The sequence below is a fragment of the Delphinus delphis genome, chromosome 6 (assembly GCF_949987515.2).
Source record: "Delphinus delphis chromosome 6, mDelDel1.2, whole genome shotgun sequence".
In the NCBI taxonomy this organism is placed as follows: Eukaryota; Metazoa; Chordata; class Mammalia; order Artiodactyla; family Delphinidae; genus Delphinus; species Delphinus delphis.
Window position 1 is genome coordinate 21,853,671 of NC_082688.1, and position 19,903 is coordinate 21,873,573.

Genomic DNA, 19,903 nt, shown 5'->3' on the forward strand with positions numbered 1-19,903 from the left:
TTTCACCATATATTTAAGTTTTCTTCCAAATCATGGCTTTTAATGACTGCAGCTTTTAATCTTATTCATGTATTATAGATTTCCCAATTAATGTTGTTTTTAATTTAAAGTACGTTCCTAAATGTATTGTTGACCTGAAATAAATAGATTGCCAGATATTTCTCCTGCAAAGATGGGTTTATTTGGGATCAGCAGAGAATTACAATTCCAGGTCTGCAACCATGGTGAGCCACATGTAAGTCCTTGCCCAGCAACAGGGGAACTCTTTTATAGATGGGAAAAGGAAGTTGGGAGGGCTATAGTAAACAAAGAGTCTATGGCTTTTCATTGGCTGAGTCCTTGCCAGGAAAAAAGAGGCGTCTTCCTTCTGTTGGGCTCTGCTATCATAGCAGAGCATGAGAGCTTCCCCTGATCATCTCCCAATTCTATTTAATGAGGTTTCTGTTTCTTAATTTTTTGCATTATGTTTCCACTTCCAATTATTTCCTTAGAGTGAATTTCTGGAAATGAAATTATTGATGTAAGCATTTTTTGGCTATACGTCCACTAGCATGGTATGAGAATACCCTATTCATGCCAGCCTTATCATCATTACTATTGATGTTGTAATACATTTATCCAATGTGATGGGCGAAAAATTATATTTTTACTTGCATTTTTAAAATTACTGGTGTTTAGTGTTCATTTGCATATTTTTATGTTGTGAGATGATTCTCTTCTTTGTCTCTTTTTCTATTCTTATATTTTATCTTTATGTATCAAAGATATCAATAACCCCAAATATATTTAATTTGAACCTAACCAGTCCTGTCAGTGTTTCCTTTATGATTTCTTTCATTGTTTTTAATACTGAGAAAATTCTTCCTTGGATTAAATAAATATTTATTCATATTTTGTTTGAGGTTTTCTTCAAGATTTTAGCATATGTTTAAAAGTAAAAATAAAAAAATTTTTTCCTAAATGTTTTGGCAGTTTTCCCAATATTGTTTATGGAATACTCTTTCCTTTCCCCACTGATTAGAAATACCACTTACATCATATGCCAAATCCTCATCCACATTACTGTTCGTTTCTGGATTTTCTATTATGTTCTATTGATTTACCTATTACTGTGTCAGTATCATACAGTTTTAACTATTTAATACGCTAGTGTAACATGTATTAATAGTCTCCTCATTTTTTTCCTACTCTCACGTCTATATTCTTCCAGACTTACTTTGTAATCAGTTTTCCAAGTTCCAAGACAGACCACTTGAGATATCGAAATGTTATTGGTACCTTTTAGAATTTTTACCATAGTTAGTCTTTTTAGCCAGGAAAACGGTTTATCTTGCCTTTTCTTCAAGTTTATTGATTGATTGATTGATTGATAATGCTCCTCACTAACATTTTATGGTTTCCTCCATATACTTTCTGCACATTTTTGTTATGTTTATTCCTCAATATTTGCATATTTGTGGCCGTCATGAACGAGTTTTTCCATTAATTTTTGACTAGGTTTATATATATATATTTGAAAACCATTGATTTTATAATTTTTTATCAGACACTTTAGTGAACTCAGTTGTTTCATTTCATTATCTTGGGTTTTCTAAGTAGACAAAAGTATCTTCTGCAAAGAATAACCCTGTCTTCTTTCCTGTCAGTAGACCTCTTTCCTTCTGCTTTTTTTCCTAGTTAACTAGCCAAAATTTTGTTTCCTCATGACAATTTAACACTCCTCTACAATAGAGGAAAACAGTCTCCTCATATCTGTGTTGGTACATATACTAGTGGTAATAAGGTAAGAAATCCAGGGTATGCTGGATTTCGTAGAATATAAGGAAGTAACACCCCTAGTAAAACCTTTGATAGTTATAAAGAACATTAGTTGTGGTGTGATGCTGCCCTCAAGTGGCTCCAACAGAAAAAGGTGGTTACAATGTTCATTGCAGCACTATTTACAATAGCCAGGACATGGAAGCAAGCTAAGTGTCCATCGACAGATGAATGGATAAAGATGTGGCACATATATACAGTGGAATATTACTCAGCCATAAAGAGAAATTGAGTCATTTGTAGTGAGGTGGATGGACCTAGAGTCTGTCATACAGAGTGAAATAAGTCAGAAAGAGAAAAACAAATACCATATGCTAACACATACATATGGAATCTAAAAAGAAAAAAAAATGGTTCTGAAGAACCTAGGAGCAGGGCAAGAATAAAGACGCAGACGTAGAGGACGGACTTGAGGACACGGGGAGGGGGAAGGGTAAGCTGGGACAAAGTGAGAGAGTGGCATGTACATATATACACTACCAAATGTAAAATAGATAGCTAGTGGGAAGCAGCCACATAGCACAGGGAGATCAGCTCGGTGCTTTGTGTCTACCTAGAGGAGTAGGAAAGGGAGGGTGGGAGGGAGACACAAGAGGGAGGGGATATGGGGATATATGTATACGTATAGCTGATTCACTTTGTGATACAGCAGAAACTAACACACAGTTGTAAAGCAATTATACTCCAATAAAGATGTTAAAAAAAAAAAAAGGTGGTTAGAAAACAAGACCTCATAACTGATATGAGGCATCCTCATGGACTCCCAGAAATACCAGGATGAGCCTGTAGGAAGGAAAGACGGCTAGAGGGGCTGTGTTTGAAAGTGGAAGGTGGAGATGGGGATATAAATGAATGCTGTTTGGGTTTTTACTGTTAACATGACTTCATTAGTACTTACGGAATGGATTTACGAACAAACCGTCTTTAAATCGTCTCAGCTAAACCCTGCTTAGACATGGACCTGATTTTGGCTAGCTTTCTGCTGTGTATCATGCGTGGGAAGCTCTTGGCCACAGGATTGTCAAGAACTTAACAGGTTCCAATAAACAGATGAACAATCTCTTAGGAGGCTAGCTTACACAACAAGTTCTCTTTTGGTATTTTAAGTTAGCACTAGGCAAAGAGATGGTCCCTGCCTCTCTACTCTACACCACATATTTATTAAGCACATGTATACCAGTGATGTAACTGGTCATGGGAGACATCACTTCATGCTATCCTTCTCTCATACCATTCTAAAATTACTTAACTGAAAGGCCACTGCCCAAAACAAGAGACCATTGCTTCCCCTTCAAGGTGGCTTTCGCTTTGGGGAGCTTGGTTTTCTGAGTAGTTCCTCATCTGAGTTTATATTTTCCTCTTTCTTTTTCCACTCAGAGATTATTGAGGAATGGGAGTAGGTTTTATGTTCTCTCCTGGGCCTAGAAACTGCTAAAGCACTGACACTGTTAGCTAAGATTCTAAAGTGGCCCAAACATGATAGGGTGGGGATAGAGAGGAGAAAGCTTTTCCAACAATTAACTGTTAGCAGTTGTGTTTCCTAATATGCAAGCTGTGTCACACTTCTCTAGTAGATACTTCACTACACAGCTTCCATTGTAATTAATTTTATAACAAACATGTTTGAACAACCTTAGCGTGCTAGAATCAGAGTTGGCCTCATTTATAGGCTTTTTAGACCATCTCCATTCCCTACATGTCAGTCTCTGGGGATGAATTGGAGACCTTAAGAGATAAAATCTTACAGAGAAGAAAACACTAGGGTCAGCAGAAGTCAAATGCTTTTATTTCTTTACAATCTTGCTGAGGCTAACCCTGGCTATTTTGAGGCATAAGACCACAAGATGTTTTCCTCCATTGATTACATTAATTTTGTTGGAAAAAAATATGAGCCTTTACAACTCTTTCAGGACATTTGGTTACTACTCAGTGTACTAAATAATGTTACATTTTATTGAGCTTCTGCCTGTGTACCAGTACTATGCTACATGATTTATTTGCACGGTACAGTGAGGAACTAGAGAATTTAAAATGTGTTTGACTATTATGTATAAAATAAGCTATAACAATATATTATACAACACAGGGAATATAGCCAATATTTTATAATAACTATAGAGTATAACCTTTAAAAATTATGAACCACTATATTGTACACCTGTAACTTATATAATATTGTACATCATCTATACTTTAAATAAATAAATAAATAAATTTTTTAAATGCGTTTGAAAACCCCGACTGTATCAATGGCTGACTACAGTAACTATCTAGATCCTTTTGTATAACTTTTAGATTTCTTCTTCTTCCTTTATATTTCTTATTTATTTTCAGATTTGTATATTGATGATGAAGAAATAATTTTTGTAAATAATTTGATGACCTATAGAAGTCAGCTACCAACTTCGCATACTCTGTTGAGTAGGCTAAAACTATTTTTGGTAAAGGATCCCCTGTTGGATTTCAAAGGACAGATGTTCACAGAAGCTGATTTTTTCAGGTACTTAGTTGCCCAGTGTTGTGAATATTTTTAAGAGAAGAAAATATTCTTTGTATGCTCACAAGTCTAGATGTTATCAATCATAGTATTTTATCATTGTTTACCTCAACTCTAATTTTAATCACTATGTATTTTGATTAACTACATTTGGTATGTACCTTGCTTTTAGTAAACACTAATTTAATGTTTTATTTTTTTGTTAAGGGAGTGTTTCTCTTTTCAAGGAGATATGAAAGGTTTTGTGGAAGATTTTTACATGGATAAAGAGAACTTTTGTCAGGAGAAGCTAGAAGATACAGTAGGTTTAAATGAAGCTGTAATATTTGCTTTCAGTAATTTTTAAATAAAAGTTAGTAAATCACACTTTTACAAGATGTAGTAATATACATTGGCCATTTACTATTGTCAAGTTAAAAAGACTTGATAATGGATTGAGCGTGTATCAATTAAAGAGTCAAATTTACTTCGGAGACAGTGGTCTAAACCTTGGCTACACATTGGAAGTACTTGATAAATTTTAATAAAAGTCTGAAGCCTGGATCCTACTCAGATATATTCTGATTTAATTGGTCTGGTGTACAGCCCAGATATAGGGAATTGTTTTGTAATTTTAATCAATATACCTGGTATGGGACATTAAGTGGTCATATATATATTGGTCTTAAGGCATTTAAAGGTTTTTTTTTTCTTTTTACTAAAAACTTTAACACACATGGTAAAAAAATTAATTCACCTATTAGCCCCTTTTCTCCAGTCTCCCTCTTCCTCCCCTGTTAATTCTGAGAGTTATGTACATACAGTCTCACTTGTTGAAGAATCCAGTTCTGTAGGAATGAAAGAGAAATAAATTCTGTGGAATGCAGTAAAGATCCATTCCATTTCATCTGCTCTTTTTACTTCTCCATTCACCAGCTCTCATTTGCTGCAGTGATTGTTTTTAATTTAGAATTTTGAAAATTTGTTATTAACATGAAAGAAGATACTTCTGCATCTAGGGATATTGTATGTCACTAATGTAATCGGTGGCCATGAAGGATATTACTCAGAGAGAACATTGCTTGTAATATATTTTTTTGGCTGCTACACTTACTTTTTAAATAAAATGTATGCAGAGCATTAAAGTTTTTGAGTGTGGGTTTAGTTTAAAATTTGGTACACCAATTAAGCAAATGTATCTATTTATGAACTCAGAAATATTTATTTGGAAAACCTCACTAAAAACTAGTTTTACCTATATGTTATTTCAGGCATCAGTTTTTCCTGAGTGTGAATTCTTAATATCTGCAAGCCTCAAACAAGAAGTTGATATTCCATCACTCTCAGAACTGAAGGAGTCATTAAACTTAATGCCAGAAATGATAAATTATGTAGATGAAAATGAAAAGCTTTTCAGAAGAGGTGAGAGTTAAATTTAAAATCTATTACTTGTTAGAACTACTTAATAATGTTTGTTATAAAAATTCTTGTTCATTAAACTTTTTTCTGAACCTTCAGATTTTTTAAGTGTCCCGTAAATTTGCACAACGAAATCTCAAAATTATTATTGATAAGACACTTTTCTCATTGTCTCCTCTTTATACACTTGCAAGCTTAAAATGTCTCTGAAATTAATTTAACATTTCAAGATAATTATAAAAATAGAGCTAAAACACGTATGACTGTATTAATTTTTTTGAGTTATTTTCTTATACATAGTGACAAAGCACTAACAACTTCTATGCTGACTTTAGAAGCTCAGAGTAAGGTTATGATTCATGGAATCAGATGACTGGGAGAGTCATAACCTAGAATTTAGATGGTTTCTTCCCGGTTAAACTAGTAAATATTGTCGAAGTCTTTTAATATAATTTGAGCCCAAATGTTTAACTGTCCTCTCATACATTCCAGTTGAAATAATCGAAGATAAATAACATTAGGGAGGAGTGAAGGGGGATTTGTGATATCCATTGAGAATAGGGATGCTTGCCATCAACAGACTTGAAGGAATTCTTGCAGACAAGAGTAAATCAGGGGATTACTGATGAGCCTACAAGTCAAGCAAGGTAATGAAAAGCCAACCTAAGTAAATAGATCAAATTTATACCAGAACTTGAAAGTCTAGCAGAGCTCAAAACTGCAGGTGGCCCATGGGCTTGTTAGAAGGACACAAATCTATGCATGGTAATGGAAAAGGACAGGTGAATGTACTGAATGACTGTGGTGCTACACTCCCTGCCTTCACTTGGCCCTGATGGTGTACTAAATGACTCCTCAGAATCATTGCCACTGAAGAATGAACAAGACTACAGAAAAACTAATATCATAGTACTTTTGCTGGTAGTAGGCTTTTTCCTTTTTTTTTTTTTTCCCCAGATTTTACTATCAAGCATGGAATTTACATTGAGGATATAAAATGCAGCTCCACAGAAATTTTGGCCATTCAAAGTCAATGTGAATCAGAGTACAAGGAACCAGGTAGAAATTTTGAATAAATCATGGAGCTTATCAGGGGATACCTATATATGATGTAAAAGTACAATACATTCACATATAAAGTCTACTATGAGACAGTTTTCATGTTTAAAATTTGATTATTGCAAAAAGCCAAGTTGTTCTTTTATCTACCCCTTTACATTTGTTACTATCATTAACATCCTAGCATCAAAAGAGGAGATTTACAAAGATTGAGGAAGAGGAATGGAGGAAATAGCATTAATATTACAAATAGAAATCTTGTAATTTTATAGCTCAGTTAAAAAGAACTTTATATTTTACCTCAGTATTAGCAGTCTTGCTGACCCTTGTTATACTTTTGTAAATTTAACTTTTTAATCCCCAAAGCAATCCCATCATTATTGTTACTATCACTATCCTACCAAATTTGGAATCTCAGAATCATCTCTTGTTCCAGTGTAATGCCAGATTGTATTGCTCCCTAACTATGTTGATGATGCTGTTATTTAGTTACATTTATATCTGATCATGTTAATCATCTATTTGGAAGTATACTGCTTTATTTATGAAAGTGACAGAAACACACTGACTACTTATGATAAATGAGGATTAGTTTTTCAAGCCCACCCCATAAAAGATATAACTCTGTGCTAGGCCACCTAGACTCCATACTTTGTAAGGTGAAAAATTACTGTCTATTAATACTATTTGTTTAACATCACCAGTATTTAGTATGGAGATAAAAATAGTACTACCTCTTAAGTATTGACAACATAAGTTGTCAGAATTGAAAACATTATTACACATAAAGTCTTAGAATTTATCTTATATAGTAAACAATAAAGTTTAGTTGCCAATGTATTTTTTAAAAATCACTAGTATATAGTTGAGACACCATGTGGTATATGTGTAATCCTTTATATAGATGGAAATTTAAAACTGTTATTTTGTGTTTCAAACAACCCAAATTTCTTTTGATTGAAAATTTCTGTTGTAACACAATGATCAAACATAATAGTTGCTTACAAAAAATTATGAATTATACATAATTTTATTCAATGTTTATGTAACATGATTTTTTAAATTTTTATATATTCTAGTAGAGTTAGAAATGCCATTAACTCATCTACACCTAACAAACCAACATTCTTCAGTGAATTCATTATGTGCAGAACTTCAGAAATTTCCATCTTCTCCTGCTTGTAAAATGTAAGTAAAGATTAAATCTAGAACTCAAATTGCAATTCAGAAGAAGCAATCTTTAATTAAATCTCTCCATGTAAAGTCAATTTCCCAGATAGCTCTGTGAAAAAAAATGTAAGAGATTAAATGGTGTTCATAGTAAGCAACTGAAGGGAATATATGAATATATATGTACATAATTGTTTTTATATGCATAGAATATCTTTAGAAGGGCACACAAAAATCAGGTACTGTTGGTTGAGCCCAGAAGGAAACTGGGTAACCTGGCAATATAGGAGGTAGTAAGTGATCAAGCTAGGCTCTTTTATACTTTTAGTATTTCGAATGTGAATATATTACCATTAAATATAAACAACTTAAAAATTTTAATTTTAAATTTAAAATTTAAACAATCTGCTTAGAACATTGCCAGTGGATGCTTACCAATGACACTGCCTCTATTGTCACTCACTACCATGAAATACAGTGTAGCAGTATGTTGGTTTGTTAGGGCTGCCATAACAAATACCATAGACTGGCTGGCTTAAACAACAGAAACTTATTTCTTCACAGTCTAGAGGCTGGAAGTCCAAGATCAAGGTATCAGCAGGATTGGATTCTTTCTGAGGCCTCTCTCCTTGGCTTGTAGATAGCTGTCTTCTCCCTTTGTCTTTTTTTTTTTTTAAACTTGCTTTTTAATTAATTTATTTATTTATTTTTGGCTGTGTTGGGTCTTCGTTTCTGTGCGAGGGCTTTCTCTAGGTTGCAGCAAGCAGGGGCCACTCTTCATTGTGGTGCGCGGGCCTCTCACTATCGCGGCTTCTCTTGTGGAGCACGGGCTCTAGGCGCACAGGCTTCAGTAGTTGTGGCGCACGGGCTTAGTTGCTCCGTGGCATGTGGGATCTGCCCGGACCAGGGCTTGAACCCGTGTCCCCTTCATTGGCAGGCAGATTCTCAACCACTGCGCCACCAGGGAAGCCCCTCCCTTTGTCTTCATGTGGTCTTTCCTCCATGCACATCTATGTCCTAATCCCCTCTTCTTAAAAGGATACCAGTTATTTGGATTAGAGCCCACCCTAATCACCCTGTTTTAACTTAATTACCTCTTTAAAGGCCCTAGCTCCAAATACAGTCATTCTAAGGTACAGAGAGTTAGGGCTTCAACATATGAATTTTGGGGAGGACAAATTCAGCCCATAATGAGTAGTGAAGAGCCCTGAACTAGAGCCAGATTGCCTGGCTGTATCATTAACTAGCTCTGTGATCTTCATTGCCCTGTGCCTCAGTTTCCTTACCTGTAATATTGGGATAATAATTGTACATACCTCATAGGGTTATTTTGGGGTCTTCCAAAAGATTTGTCATACCTCTCTGACCAGGAAGAGCCAAGGGTAACAGAGCAGTGTGTTCAGTGGTTGAACAATAGATTTGGCTTTCAACTTACTTCCCTAGGAGTACCAGAGATCACATCCCCTCTCTAACAGAGGACATCCACTGACCTTCTTTACCTGTGTCAATGTGGTACTGGTGTTGGGGAAACCAGATACGTAGAACCAAATACTGAGCCACAAATCTGTTCAGTACAGCCCAGGATGGTCTGTAATCTTCTCAGAATTTATACTGCAGGGTTGGATCATTGTATTCTAGTTTGAGCCAAAATTGCATAGCTTAATAGCCCAGCATCTTTGTCCTCTGAGTCTGAGATAGCTTTGACTGCTATCTTATACCATACAGCATACCTGTAATTTAATGTTTTTTATGTTAGATTAGTCTGCCATCCTGGAATAAAGTCACCTCATTCCCCTACTTCTTATGCTAGTTACACAACTAAGAACATAACCAGTGCAACCCCCTTCTTCCCCACTGTAATCCTGGAACTTAGTATGTCCTAAAGTAACACATTTTAAGGAAAATTGCAGGAACATCTCCAAGTCTCTAATAAATTATTCCCAGAGTGGACACTGTGTGCTGGGTTTTGAGTTCTTAGCTGTGATTGGCTGATCTGCCAGAGGAGAATGCTCTTGGATTACTGGAAGCAACGGGAGCATCTCATCACTAGCTACTCAGGCTTCTATTAATGGTCTCAGGAAGGTGTCACAGCATAAGATGGAGGAGCCTGACTTTGAGGGCCCCAATTATCTTCATCTTCTGGCAAAGAGGTATTTCCTTTGGGGGGTAAATTTGTGCTATACAGAACTCTACCATGAACTAGAACTGCCCATATCAGATATGAACTGTAAAAAAATAGCATGGGATGAGTACAGAAACTATCTATAATTGGTTTAAATATTTTTAATCCCTTTGTTAAGGTGCAAGGCGTTTATTTGCAGGATGTATACTTCTTTTTTTGTGTGCTCTTTTACTCTTTTTTTTACTCCATATACCCTAATCCATCTGTTAAGGCAGATTGGCAGTTAGAAACAAAAACTAGCTGAAATTAGTATAATCTTGAATTTTAATCTGATATTGAACGTATTTGCTTAAACTGCAGTAAACTCTTTAATCACACAAGTCATATACCTACTTATTGTTATAATTCAAATATCTAATGAGAATTTATGAAACTTGTTTTATCTGTGTATTATGATTTGCCAAAGTTAGAACAAAAAGACTTTTTTTTGGTGTTTTAAATAGCAGTGTTATTTTATTTTATTTTATTTTTTAACATCTTCATTGGAGTATAATTGCTTTACAATGATGTGTTAGTTTCTGCTTTATAACAAAGTGAATCAGCTATACATATACATATATCCCCATATCTCTTCCCTCTTGCTTCTCCCTCACTCCCACCCTCCTTATCCCATCCCTCTAGGTGGTCACAAAGTACCGAACTGATCTCCCTGTGCTATGCGGCTGCTTCCCACTAGCTATCGGTTTTACATTTGGTAGTGTATATATGTACATGTGTAGAGAAAAGGGAACCCTCTTGCACTGTTGGTGGGAATATAAATTGATACAGCCACTATGGAGAACATTATGGAGGTTCCTTAAAAAACTAAAAATAGAACTACCATATGACCCAGCAATCCCACTACTGGGCATATACCCTGAGAAAACCATAATTCAAAAAGAGTGATGTCTATTTACAATAGCCAGGACATGGAAGCAACCTAAGTGTCGATCAACAGATGAATGGATAAAGAAGATGTGGCACATACATACAATGGAATATTACTCAGCCATAAAAAAACGAAATTGAGTTATTTGTAGTGAGGTGGATGGACCTAGAGTCTGTCATACAGAGTGAAGTAAGTCAGAAAGAGAAAGACAAATACCATATGCTAACACATATATATGGAATCTAAAAAAAAAAAAAATGGTCATGAAGAACCTAGGGGCAAGATGAGAATAAGGACGCAGACCTACTAGAGAAGGGACTTGAGGGTACGGGGAGGGGGAAGGGTAAGCTGCGACAAAGTGAGAGAGTGGCATGGACATATATACACTACCAAACGTAAAATAGATAGCTAGTGGGAAGCAGCCACATAGCACAGGGAGATCAGCTCGGTGCTTTGTGACCACCTACAGGGGTGGGACAGGGAGGGTGGGAGGGAGGGATATGGGGACATATGTATAACTGATTCACTTTGTTATAAAGCAGAAACTAACACACTATTGTAAAGCAATCATACTCCAATAAAGATGTTTTAAAAAAAAAAGAGAGTCATGTACCACAATGTTCGTTGCAGCACTATTTACAATAGCCAGGATATGGAAGCAACATGTGTCCATTGACAGATGAATGGATAAAGAAGATGTGGCATATATATATACAATGGAATATTACTCAGCTATAAAAAGAAACGAACAAAAAGACTTCTAACACTCGTTCAAAGCGTTACACTCGTTCAAAGCGTTACGCTCCTTAAAACCCTACACTCGTTCTCTGTCTAGCTGTGACCGGCTGAGGCAGCATAGGGACGGCATAGGGACAGTAGCCTTGCTTGGCTACTGCAGCACTAGGGTGTCAGTTGGTCCCACCCAGAACACTTCATTTCTGCCCTGCAAGGATATATTTAATAACTGATTGTTGTGTCCCTTTAATACAAGAAAATGGAAACTAAACAGCCAGAGGAAACCTTTCCCAACACCGGAACCAATGGCGAATTTGGTAAACGCCCTGCTGAAGATATGGAAGATGAACAAGCTTTTAAAAGATCTAGAAATACTGATGAGAGAGTTGAATTAAGCATTCTGCTTCAGAGCAAGAATGCTGGGGAAGTGATTGGAAAAGGAGGCAAGAATATTAAGGCTCTCCGTACAGACTACAATGCCGGTGTTTCAGTCCCAGACAGCAGTGGCCCCGAGTGCATATTGAGTATCAGTGCTGATATTGAAACAATTGGAGAAATTCTGAAGAAAATCATCCCTACCTTGGAAGAGGGCCTGCAATTGCCATCACCCACTGCAACCAGCCAGCTCCCGCTCGAATCTGATGCTGTGGAATGCTTAAATTACCAACACTATAAAGGAAGTGACTTTGACTGCGAATTGAGACTGTTGATCCATCAGAGTCTGGCTGGAGGAGTTATTGGGGTCAAAGGTGCTAAAATCAAAGAACTTGGAGAGAACACTCAGACAACAATCAAGCTTTTCCAGGAATGTTGTCCTCATTCCACTGACAGAGTCGTTCTTATTGGAGGAAAACCTGATATGGTTGTAGAGTGCATAAAGATCATCCTTGATCTTATATCAGAGTCTCCCATCAAAGGACGTGCTCAGCCTTATGATCCCAATTTTTACAATGAAACCTATGATTATGATGGTTTTACAATGATGTTTGATGACCGCCGTGGATGTCCCGTGGGTTTCCCATGTGGGGAAAAGGTGGTTTTGACAGAATACCTCCTGGTTGGTGTGGGCGTCCCATGCCTCCATCCAGAAGAGATTATGATGATAGGAGCCCTCGCCAAGGACCTCCTCCACCTCCTCCTGGACGAGGGGGCCCGGGTGGTGGCAGAGCTCAGAATCTTCTTCTTCCTCCACCACCACCACCTGGAGAAGGAGATCTAATGGCCTATGACAGAAGAGGGAGACCTGGAGACCGTTATGATGGTGTGGTTGGTTTCAGTGCTGATGAAACCTGGGACTCTGCAGTAGATACATGGAGCCCGTCAGAGTGGCAGATGGCTTATGAACCACAAGGTGGCTCTGGATGTGATTACTCCTATGCTGGGGGTCGTGGCTCATATGGTGATCTTGGTGGACCTATTATAACTACACAAGTAACTGTTCCCAAAGATCTGGCTGGATCTATTATTGGCAAAGGTAGTCAGTGGATTAAACAAACCCGTCATGAGTCAGGAGCTTCGATCAAAATTGATGAGCCTTTAGAAGCGTCCGAAGATCGGATCATTACCATTACAGGAACACGGGACCAGATACAGAATGCACAGTATTTGCTGCAGAACAGTGTGAAGAAGTATTCTGGAAAGTTTTTCTAAGATTAGTGAAGAACTGAAGGAGTCCTGCATCTTTTTTTTTATCTGCTTTTGTTTAAAAAGCCAACATTCCTCTGCTTCATAGGTGCTCTGCATTTGAGGTGTAGTGAAATCTTTGCTGTTCACCAGATGTAATGTTTCAGTTCCTTACAAACGGGTGGGGGGTCGGGGTGGGCGTGCAAAAACCCTGAAATTTTGAAACAGCAGCAGAGTGAGTGAATTTTAAATTTTGCTTATTGGTGGTGGTTTAAAAAAAAATCCCCCCATGTAATTATTGCGAACACTTTGCTTTGTGGTCACTGTAACATTTGTGGGGTGGGACAGGGAGGAAAAGTAGCAATAGTCCATATGTCCCTGGCATCTAGTCAGAGCAGTGTGCAGAATGTAATGCTCTTTTGTAAGACACGTTTTATGATTTTTAAAATAAATTTAGTGAACCTAAAAAATAAATAAATAGATTAGCCGAAGTTTCCAGGGCCATTTGAAACAACTTAAAGGAATTGTCTCATCACTGGTGAAACGTGAATAGTTTCCATTGGTTCATGAATACAAAAACTTAAAAGTCCCTATTTAAAAAATAGATTTACACCTCAACTGTGAAACTAAAAACAAAGAGAAAAAGTGTTTTAAAAAAAAACAGAAAGGAAAAATAATATGTAATGTTATTATACTCTTAACTTGCTTTTATGGCCCTAATTACTTTTATTTGAGAACACAACATTTTGGCTGGAGGTATGCCCAGTTAACAAATATTCTGAGTTCCTGCTACATGTAAAACTCTATGCTAGATTTTATGGTGCTAAAAAGAAAAGTCTGTGTGGCATTACGTCTTTATTTCCACACTGATTACTGAATCGTGAATATATTTCTATACATGAACAAAGAAGATATCAAATTCAGACATATCTTCAGAAAGCTCCATTAAGAATGAGAATAGGGACTTCTCTGGCGGTCCAGTGGGTAAGACTCCACGCTTCCACTGCAGGGGGCACAGATTCAATCCCTGGTTGGAGAGCTAAGATAGCTTTATGCTATGCAGTGCAGCCAAAAAAAAAGGAATGAGAATATTTGTCTATATTATTGTCTTCTGCTGAACATGGCTTGCCTAAATATTTTCTCTTCCTTTCACTTTAAAATAATCGCCTACAATATGAGGTGTCTAGTTGTCAAAGAGACCTTGGTAAGGTTGAAGAATTGTCTATATTCTCAAATATTGCCACCACATGCCAGATTTTTTGATTATGTGGGTAAATTGGATGGTTTAGACGTAAGACTTAGTTGTCTGCTACTACTCAGAACTGTCAATTTAACTAGCAGTACCTACAATTAGCATGCTCATGTATGCTCCATATGAACAGAGAAGCAAAACACAATTCTCACTTAGGAGGGAGTGGGAGGTTTGGGGCATAGATTAAAGGGTTCGTGAATTAATGGTCTCTTCCCTACCAAGGCTAATAACTTCATACCTACTAATAAGCAGTATTTACTGATTTACACTGCTTGTCGTACATACTTCCTTCTCTCCTCAGCACCCAAAACACACAAACAGACAGACATCACTCACTCACACACAAGACTGAAGGACTTGAACTAAACTTTAGGACCTGTCACTTCCTGAGAAGATAGAGCAGACAGAACTTTTTCATAGTTCTGATCCTCAGCCAGTAGAAGCTCCAGAAATTCTGTTTAGAATGGACTTGGTGGGGACAGCGATTTTATAAAAATTTGTGTTGAAGCTACCATTTTGTATGGTAAGCAAGATAATTTTATGTAAATCGCATTTTTATTTTGGGTGGCTTATAGTGTTGGTGCTAGCATGTTTTACGGAAGGAAATGCTAAAACCCTCCCAAGTCAGCCCCCTCTGGCTCCAGCTTCCACTGAAGGAAATGGAAGGAAGTAGAAGTAAGTTACAGGAAAGCAGGAGCAGTTAGGGAGCTGACAAACTGACAAACCTTCCTAGGGTAGGAGGAAGTAAGCATTTGAAGTTTGGTCTATAGAACTCTCTACTTCAGTTTACACATTTATAAAATAGAGTTCATTTTTTTTAAATAAATTTATTTATTTTATTTTTGGCTGCATTGGGTCTTTGTTGCTGCACGTGGGCTTTCTCTGGTTGTGATGAACGGGGGCTACTCCTCATCGCGGTGTGTGGGCTTCTCATTGCGGTGGTTCTCTTGTTGCGGAGCACAGCCTCTAGGCGCGCAGGCTTCAGTAGTTGTGGCGCGTGGGCTCAGTAGTTGTGGCATATGGACTTAGTTGCTCCGCGGCATGTGGGATCTTCCTGGACCAGGGCTGGAATCCGTGTCCCCTGCATTGGCAGGCGGATTCTTAACCACTGCGCCACTAGGGAAGCCCTAAAATAGAGTTCATTTTTGACATGCTTTTGAGTGTAGAAAATACTTAGAAAAATACTTTTCTTGAAATTTTATTATGCAAAAAGACAATATAATTAATAAATTAAACTTTAACTCTTCTTTTTCAGTAGTTTGCTTATTGCTGAAGAATCAGCTAACAAATACTGTATGGTGTGGCAATCAGAAAGCTGCAGAAGCTCTTTGAATACATTTTTGTTTAGAGGTAAAGGTTAATTGATTTTGAATGCTAAATAGAAAGTATAGATAAAAGGTACAATCAGTAGAAATGTATTGTCAGTATTATTATTATTATTGAAAATACTGTCATTATAAAAAGCACCATTCCAAAATTAGGATTTCAAAATTTATAATCCTAATTTTGGGTTGAGGCTTGTAATGCAGTTAATAATATTAAGTAGTTGTGCTACTTCAGTTCCTCCACACAATATTCTGTGTCCCTACTTAGGCTAAAAAGTAATGAAGCAGAAAGTTCTGTGTCAAAATATTTAAAATGATAGTCATCATAAAAATCTGATAAAATATATCATCTTGTTTAGGCTCATTATAATGAATTGGAATTTCTGATTTAATAAATCTTACGTTAACTCTTCAAAATATTGTCAAATGTATTAATTTAGTAATTACTAAAATGGTCAAACAAAATAATAGTTCCATCTCCTACTAAATAGTAGAATAATTTTAACTTCATGATATTTCCGTAAGTTGAAATAAACCTTTATGTAACTTCTATTGCTATAATATTTTGGACTTTTACAAATATTAGCATCTTGAAGATGAAATACTAGACATAACTTTATTTTAGTTTTTTTCTAATTTGTAAAAATCTATTTTGTAAGAAATTTCCAGTGTGGTTCTGTTTATTGTGTTTTTTTATCTTTTTTGCCCTGTGGACTGTTTCTCACTATTTGTTTTTTGGTTTGTTGTGGTTTTTTAAGTGCCAAGAACTGGAGAGCCCAACAGTCTATATTCAGTTGTAGATTTTAAAAAGATATTTTCTATTGAAGAAGAAAGCCTTGTGGTTAATCCTGAAAATGCAGAGTGGTGGAAACAAGCAGGACTAAATCTGATAATGACAGAAACTTTGGAACATCTAAGTACATATCTGTATCATAATCTATCTTCTGATGATAGTAAACTGGAGACATTTTTGCCTACCAATGTGCTTCAATTAAAATGTAAGTATGTAATAGTAAATATCACTTGTGTAAACATTTTCAGAATGAGATGTTAGATACTGGCTTTCCGCCAGGTTATTGGGAAAATAAAACTAAATTCCAACATTAAATATAGCTCTGGCTCCGCCAGAATTTATAACTTCGACCTTCACTAAGCCTCATTTTCTTCCTTGAAAAAATGAGGAAGTTTGACCAGCTAATCATTAAATCTGTTTCCGTCCTAAAATTCTATAGTCTCAGCTTTAAATGTCTAGCCATTTTCAGTTAGTGTCTTTGTTTTCTTTTATAAATGATTAATTTCTAGCCCATTTTCTGTTTACATCAGCCTAGATACGAACCAGCACTGTTATTTTTCAGCCTGACAGCTGAGCTTTAAGTGTTCAATCATATCTAGTAATCTCTCTTCAACAATAGAAAATCTTCCTTTGTTACCAAAAAGTTTACTCATTAAGGGTTTTTTACTTGTATAATTTAAGAAGACAAAAATGTCTTTTGAGTTAATTTTTTTTCTTCTTCTAGGAACTTTATGTTCTCCCAAGTTCTTTGAGCATATTTATGATTATTACCTTGAACTCTTTATTGGGTAGATTGCTTATCTTCACTTCACTTAGTTCTTCTTCTGGGGTTTTATCTTGTTCTTTCATTTGGAGCATAGTCCTCTGTCCCCTCATTTTGCCTGATTCACAGTTTTTATTTCTATATGCGTGGTAGGTTGGGTATGTTTCCCAGTCTTGTAGAAGTGGTCTTTTGTAGGAGATGTCGTATGTGTCCCAGCAGCACACTCCCCTCTGGCCACCAGAGCTATATGTACTAGGGGTGCCTCTTATGTGGGCTGTCTAGGCACTTCTGTTGTGGCAGACTGACTAATGTGAGTGGTCTGATAGGCGTGGCTGGCCCCTTGTCCAGTTGGTTGTCAAGCCCTGCCCTTGGGTGGAGGCTGCGGGCTACTAGTGGGCAGGGCTGGGTCACAAGGTGCCTGGAGCTCTGGGGGCCCCTGGGGCTACTGCTGGCCCACTCATGGGCAAAGCCAGGTCCCAGGATGGCTGGTTATAGACCTGGGGGTCACAGATCTAGTGTCAGCCTGCTGGTAGATGGGGTTGGTTTTTGACACTTCAGGGGCCTGGGGTGTCCTGAAGCTGATGTCTGCCAGCTGGTGGGTGGGGTCAGACCCTGAGGTGGCTGGCTGAGGGGCCAAGGTGTCCCAGAGCTGACATTAGCCTACTGGGGAGTGGCAGTGGGACTCAAGGGATCCAGGGCTAGTGCCCACCCACTGATAGGTGGAGACAGGTGCTGGGGTCTCTGGCTGCAGGGTCCTGGGGTGTCATAGCTGGTATTGGCCTGCTGGTGGGCAGGGCTGAGGCCTAGGAGATTCTGGGGCTGTTGTCCAGCCACTGGTGGGCAGGAATGGGTCCTGGGCCTTCTGGTGGGCAGGACCAGGTCCCAGGGTGGCTAGGGGTTCAGGGGTGCCTGCTGGTGGGTGGGGCTGTGTCCCCACGCAGCTAGCTGGTTGACCTGAGGCGTCCCAGTACTAGTCGACAGGCTGATGGGCGGGGCCAGTCCCAGTGCTAATAAGCTAGAGGGAGGATTCCAAAGTGGCACTTGCCATCACCAGAATCCTCATGGCAGAATGAGCTCCCAAAACATGGCTACTGCCAATTTCTGTGTCCCCACAGTGAGCTCCAATTGCCGCTGGCCTTTTTGAAAATCTCTCCAAGATCAGCTGGTGGGTCTGATCCAGGCTACTTTCAAAGTACTGCTTCTGCCCTGGGTCTCAGGGTGAGTGAGATTTTGTGTGCCTCCTTTGAGAGTGGAGACTCTTTCCTACAGCTCTCCTGCTCTCCCCAAATTAAGCCCTTGTGGTCTTCAAAGTCAAATGTTCTGGGGGCTCGTCCTCCTGGTGCATGACCCCAGCCATGAAAGCCTATGTGGGGCTCGGACCCCTTACTCTTTGGAGAGAACCTCTGCAATTAACCTCTGTAATTATCCTCCCATTTGTGGGTCACCCACCCGGCGGGGGGGTATGGGTGTCGACTATACTCTGTCTCCACCCCTCCTCTCTGTCTCGTTGTGGTTTCTTCTTTATATCTTTAGTTGTAGAAGATCTTTTTCTTCTAGTCTTCAGGTCTTTCTCATCAATAGTTGCCCTGCAAATAGTTGTACTAATTTTGGTGTGCCCATGGGTAGAGGTGAGCTCAGGGTGTTCCTGCTCCACCATCTTGGCCACTCCCCCTCCTCTTTTGAGTTATTTTGGTTGCTATGTGTGCCATTATAGTAAATGGAACATACTTAGACTCAATTATACCTTTTTGAAATATGTATTGTTTTAAATACGTATTGTTTTCAATACGTATTGTTTTAAAATCAGTTTGTGCAATAGTTAATAAATTTAGCTTTTAAAGGAGCTGGGGAAGTTTACTTTTATTTTATTACAGAGTAAATAAGTATATTTAAAAGTGAATTTTAGGGACTTTCCTGGTGGTGCAGTGGTTAAGAATCCGCCTGCCAATGCAGGGGACACGGGTTCGAGCCCTGGTCTGGGAAGATCCCACATGCCGCAGAGCAACTAAGCCTGTGCACCACAACTACTGAGCCCACATGCCACAACTACTGAAGCCCACGTGCCTAGAGGCCGTGCTTCACAATGAGAGAAGCCACCACAATGAGAAGCTCGTGCACCACAACGAAGAGTAGCCCCCACTCGCCGCAACTAGAGAAAGCCCGCGCACAGCAGCAAAGACCCAACGCAGCCAAAAATAAAAATATAAGTAAATAAAATTTTTTTAAGAAGTGAATTTTAGACATTATTGTGTACGTTGGAAGACTGCTCTAAGGAGATAGGAATTGGGGTGAGAATTGTTATCAAGGGATGTTTCAAAGACAGAAGACAGAGGGCTTTGGATGTGGTAGAAAAGAGGGTAGATAAACAGACTATGTCAAGCAAATGCACACCAGTCTATCCTAAGACCCAGATGGTTACC

At 38.0% G+C, this 19,903-nt stretch overlaps 1 protein-coding gene and 1 pseudogene across 1 annotated transcript in view; both read left to right on the forward strand.

Annotated features, from left to right (window-relative positions):
- Positions 1-19,903, forward strand: part of SHOC1 (shortage in chiasmata 1) — an 88,564-nt gene that overhangs the window by 16,941 nt on the left and 51,720 nt on the right. The window contains exons 5-11 of the mRNA XM_060013333.1: positions 4,153-4,318; positions 4,523-4,634; positions 5,566-5,716; positions 6,671-6,772; positions 7,852-7,960; positions 15,858-15,952; positions 16,686-16,925. Of these exons, the coding sequence (XP_059869316.1) occupies positions 4,153-4,318; positions 4,523-4,634; positions 5,566-5,716; positions 6,671-6,772; positions 7,852-7,960; positions 15,858-15,952; positions 16,686-16,925 (975 nt within the window). The remainder of the gene's footprint in view (positions 1-4,152; positions 4,319-4,522; positions 4,635-5,565; positions 5,717-6,670; positions 6,773-7,851; positions 7,961-15,857; positions 15,953-16,685; positions 16,926-19,903) is intronic.
- LOC132426541 (heterogeneous nuclear ribonucleoprotein K pseudogene) lies at positions 11,924-13,377 on the forward strand (annotated as a pseudogene).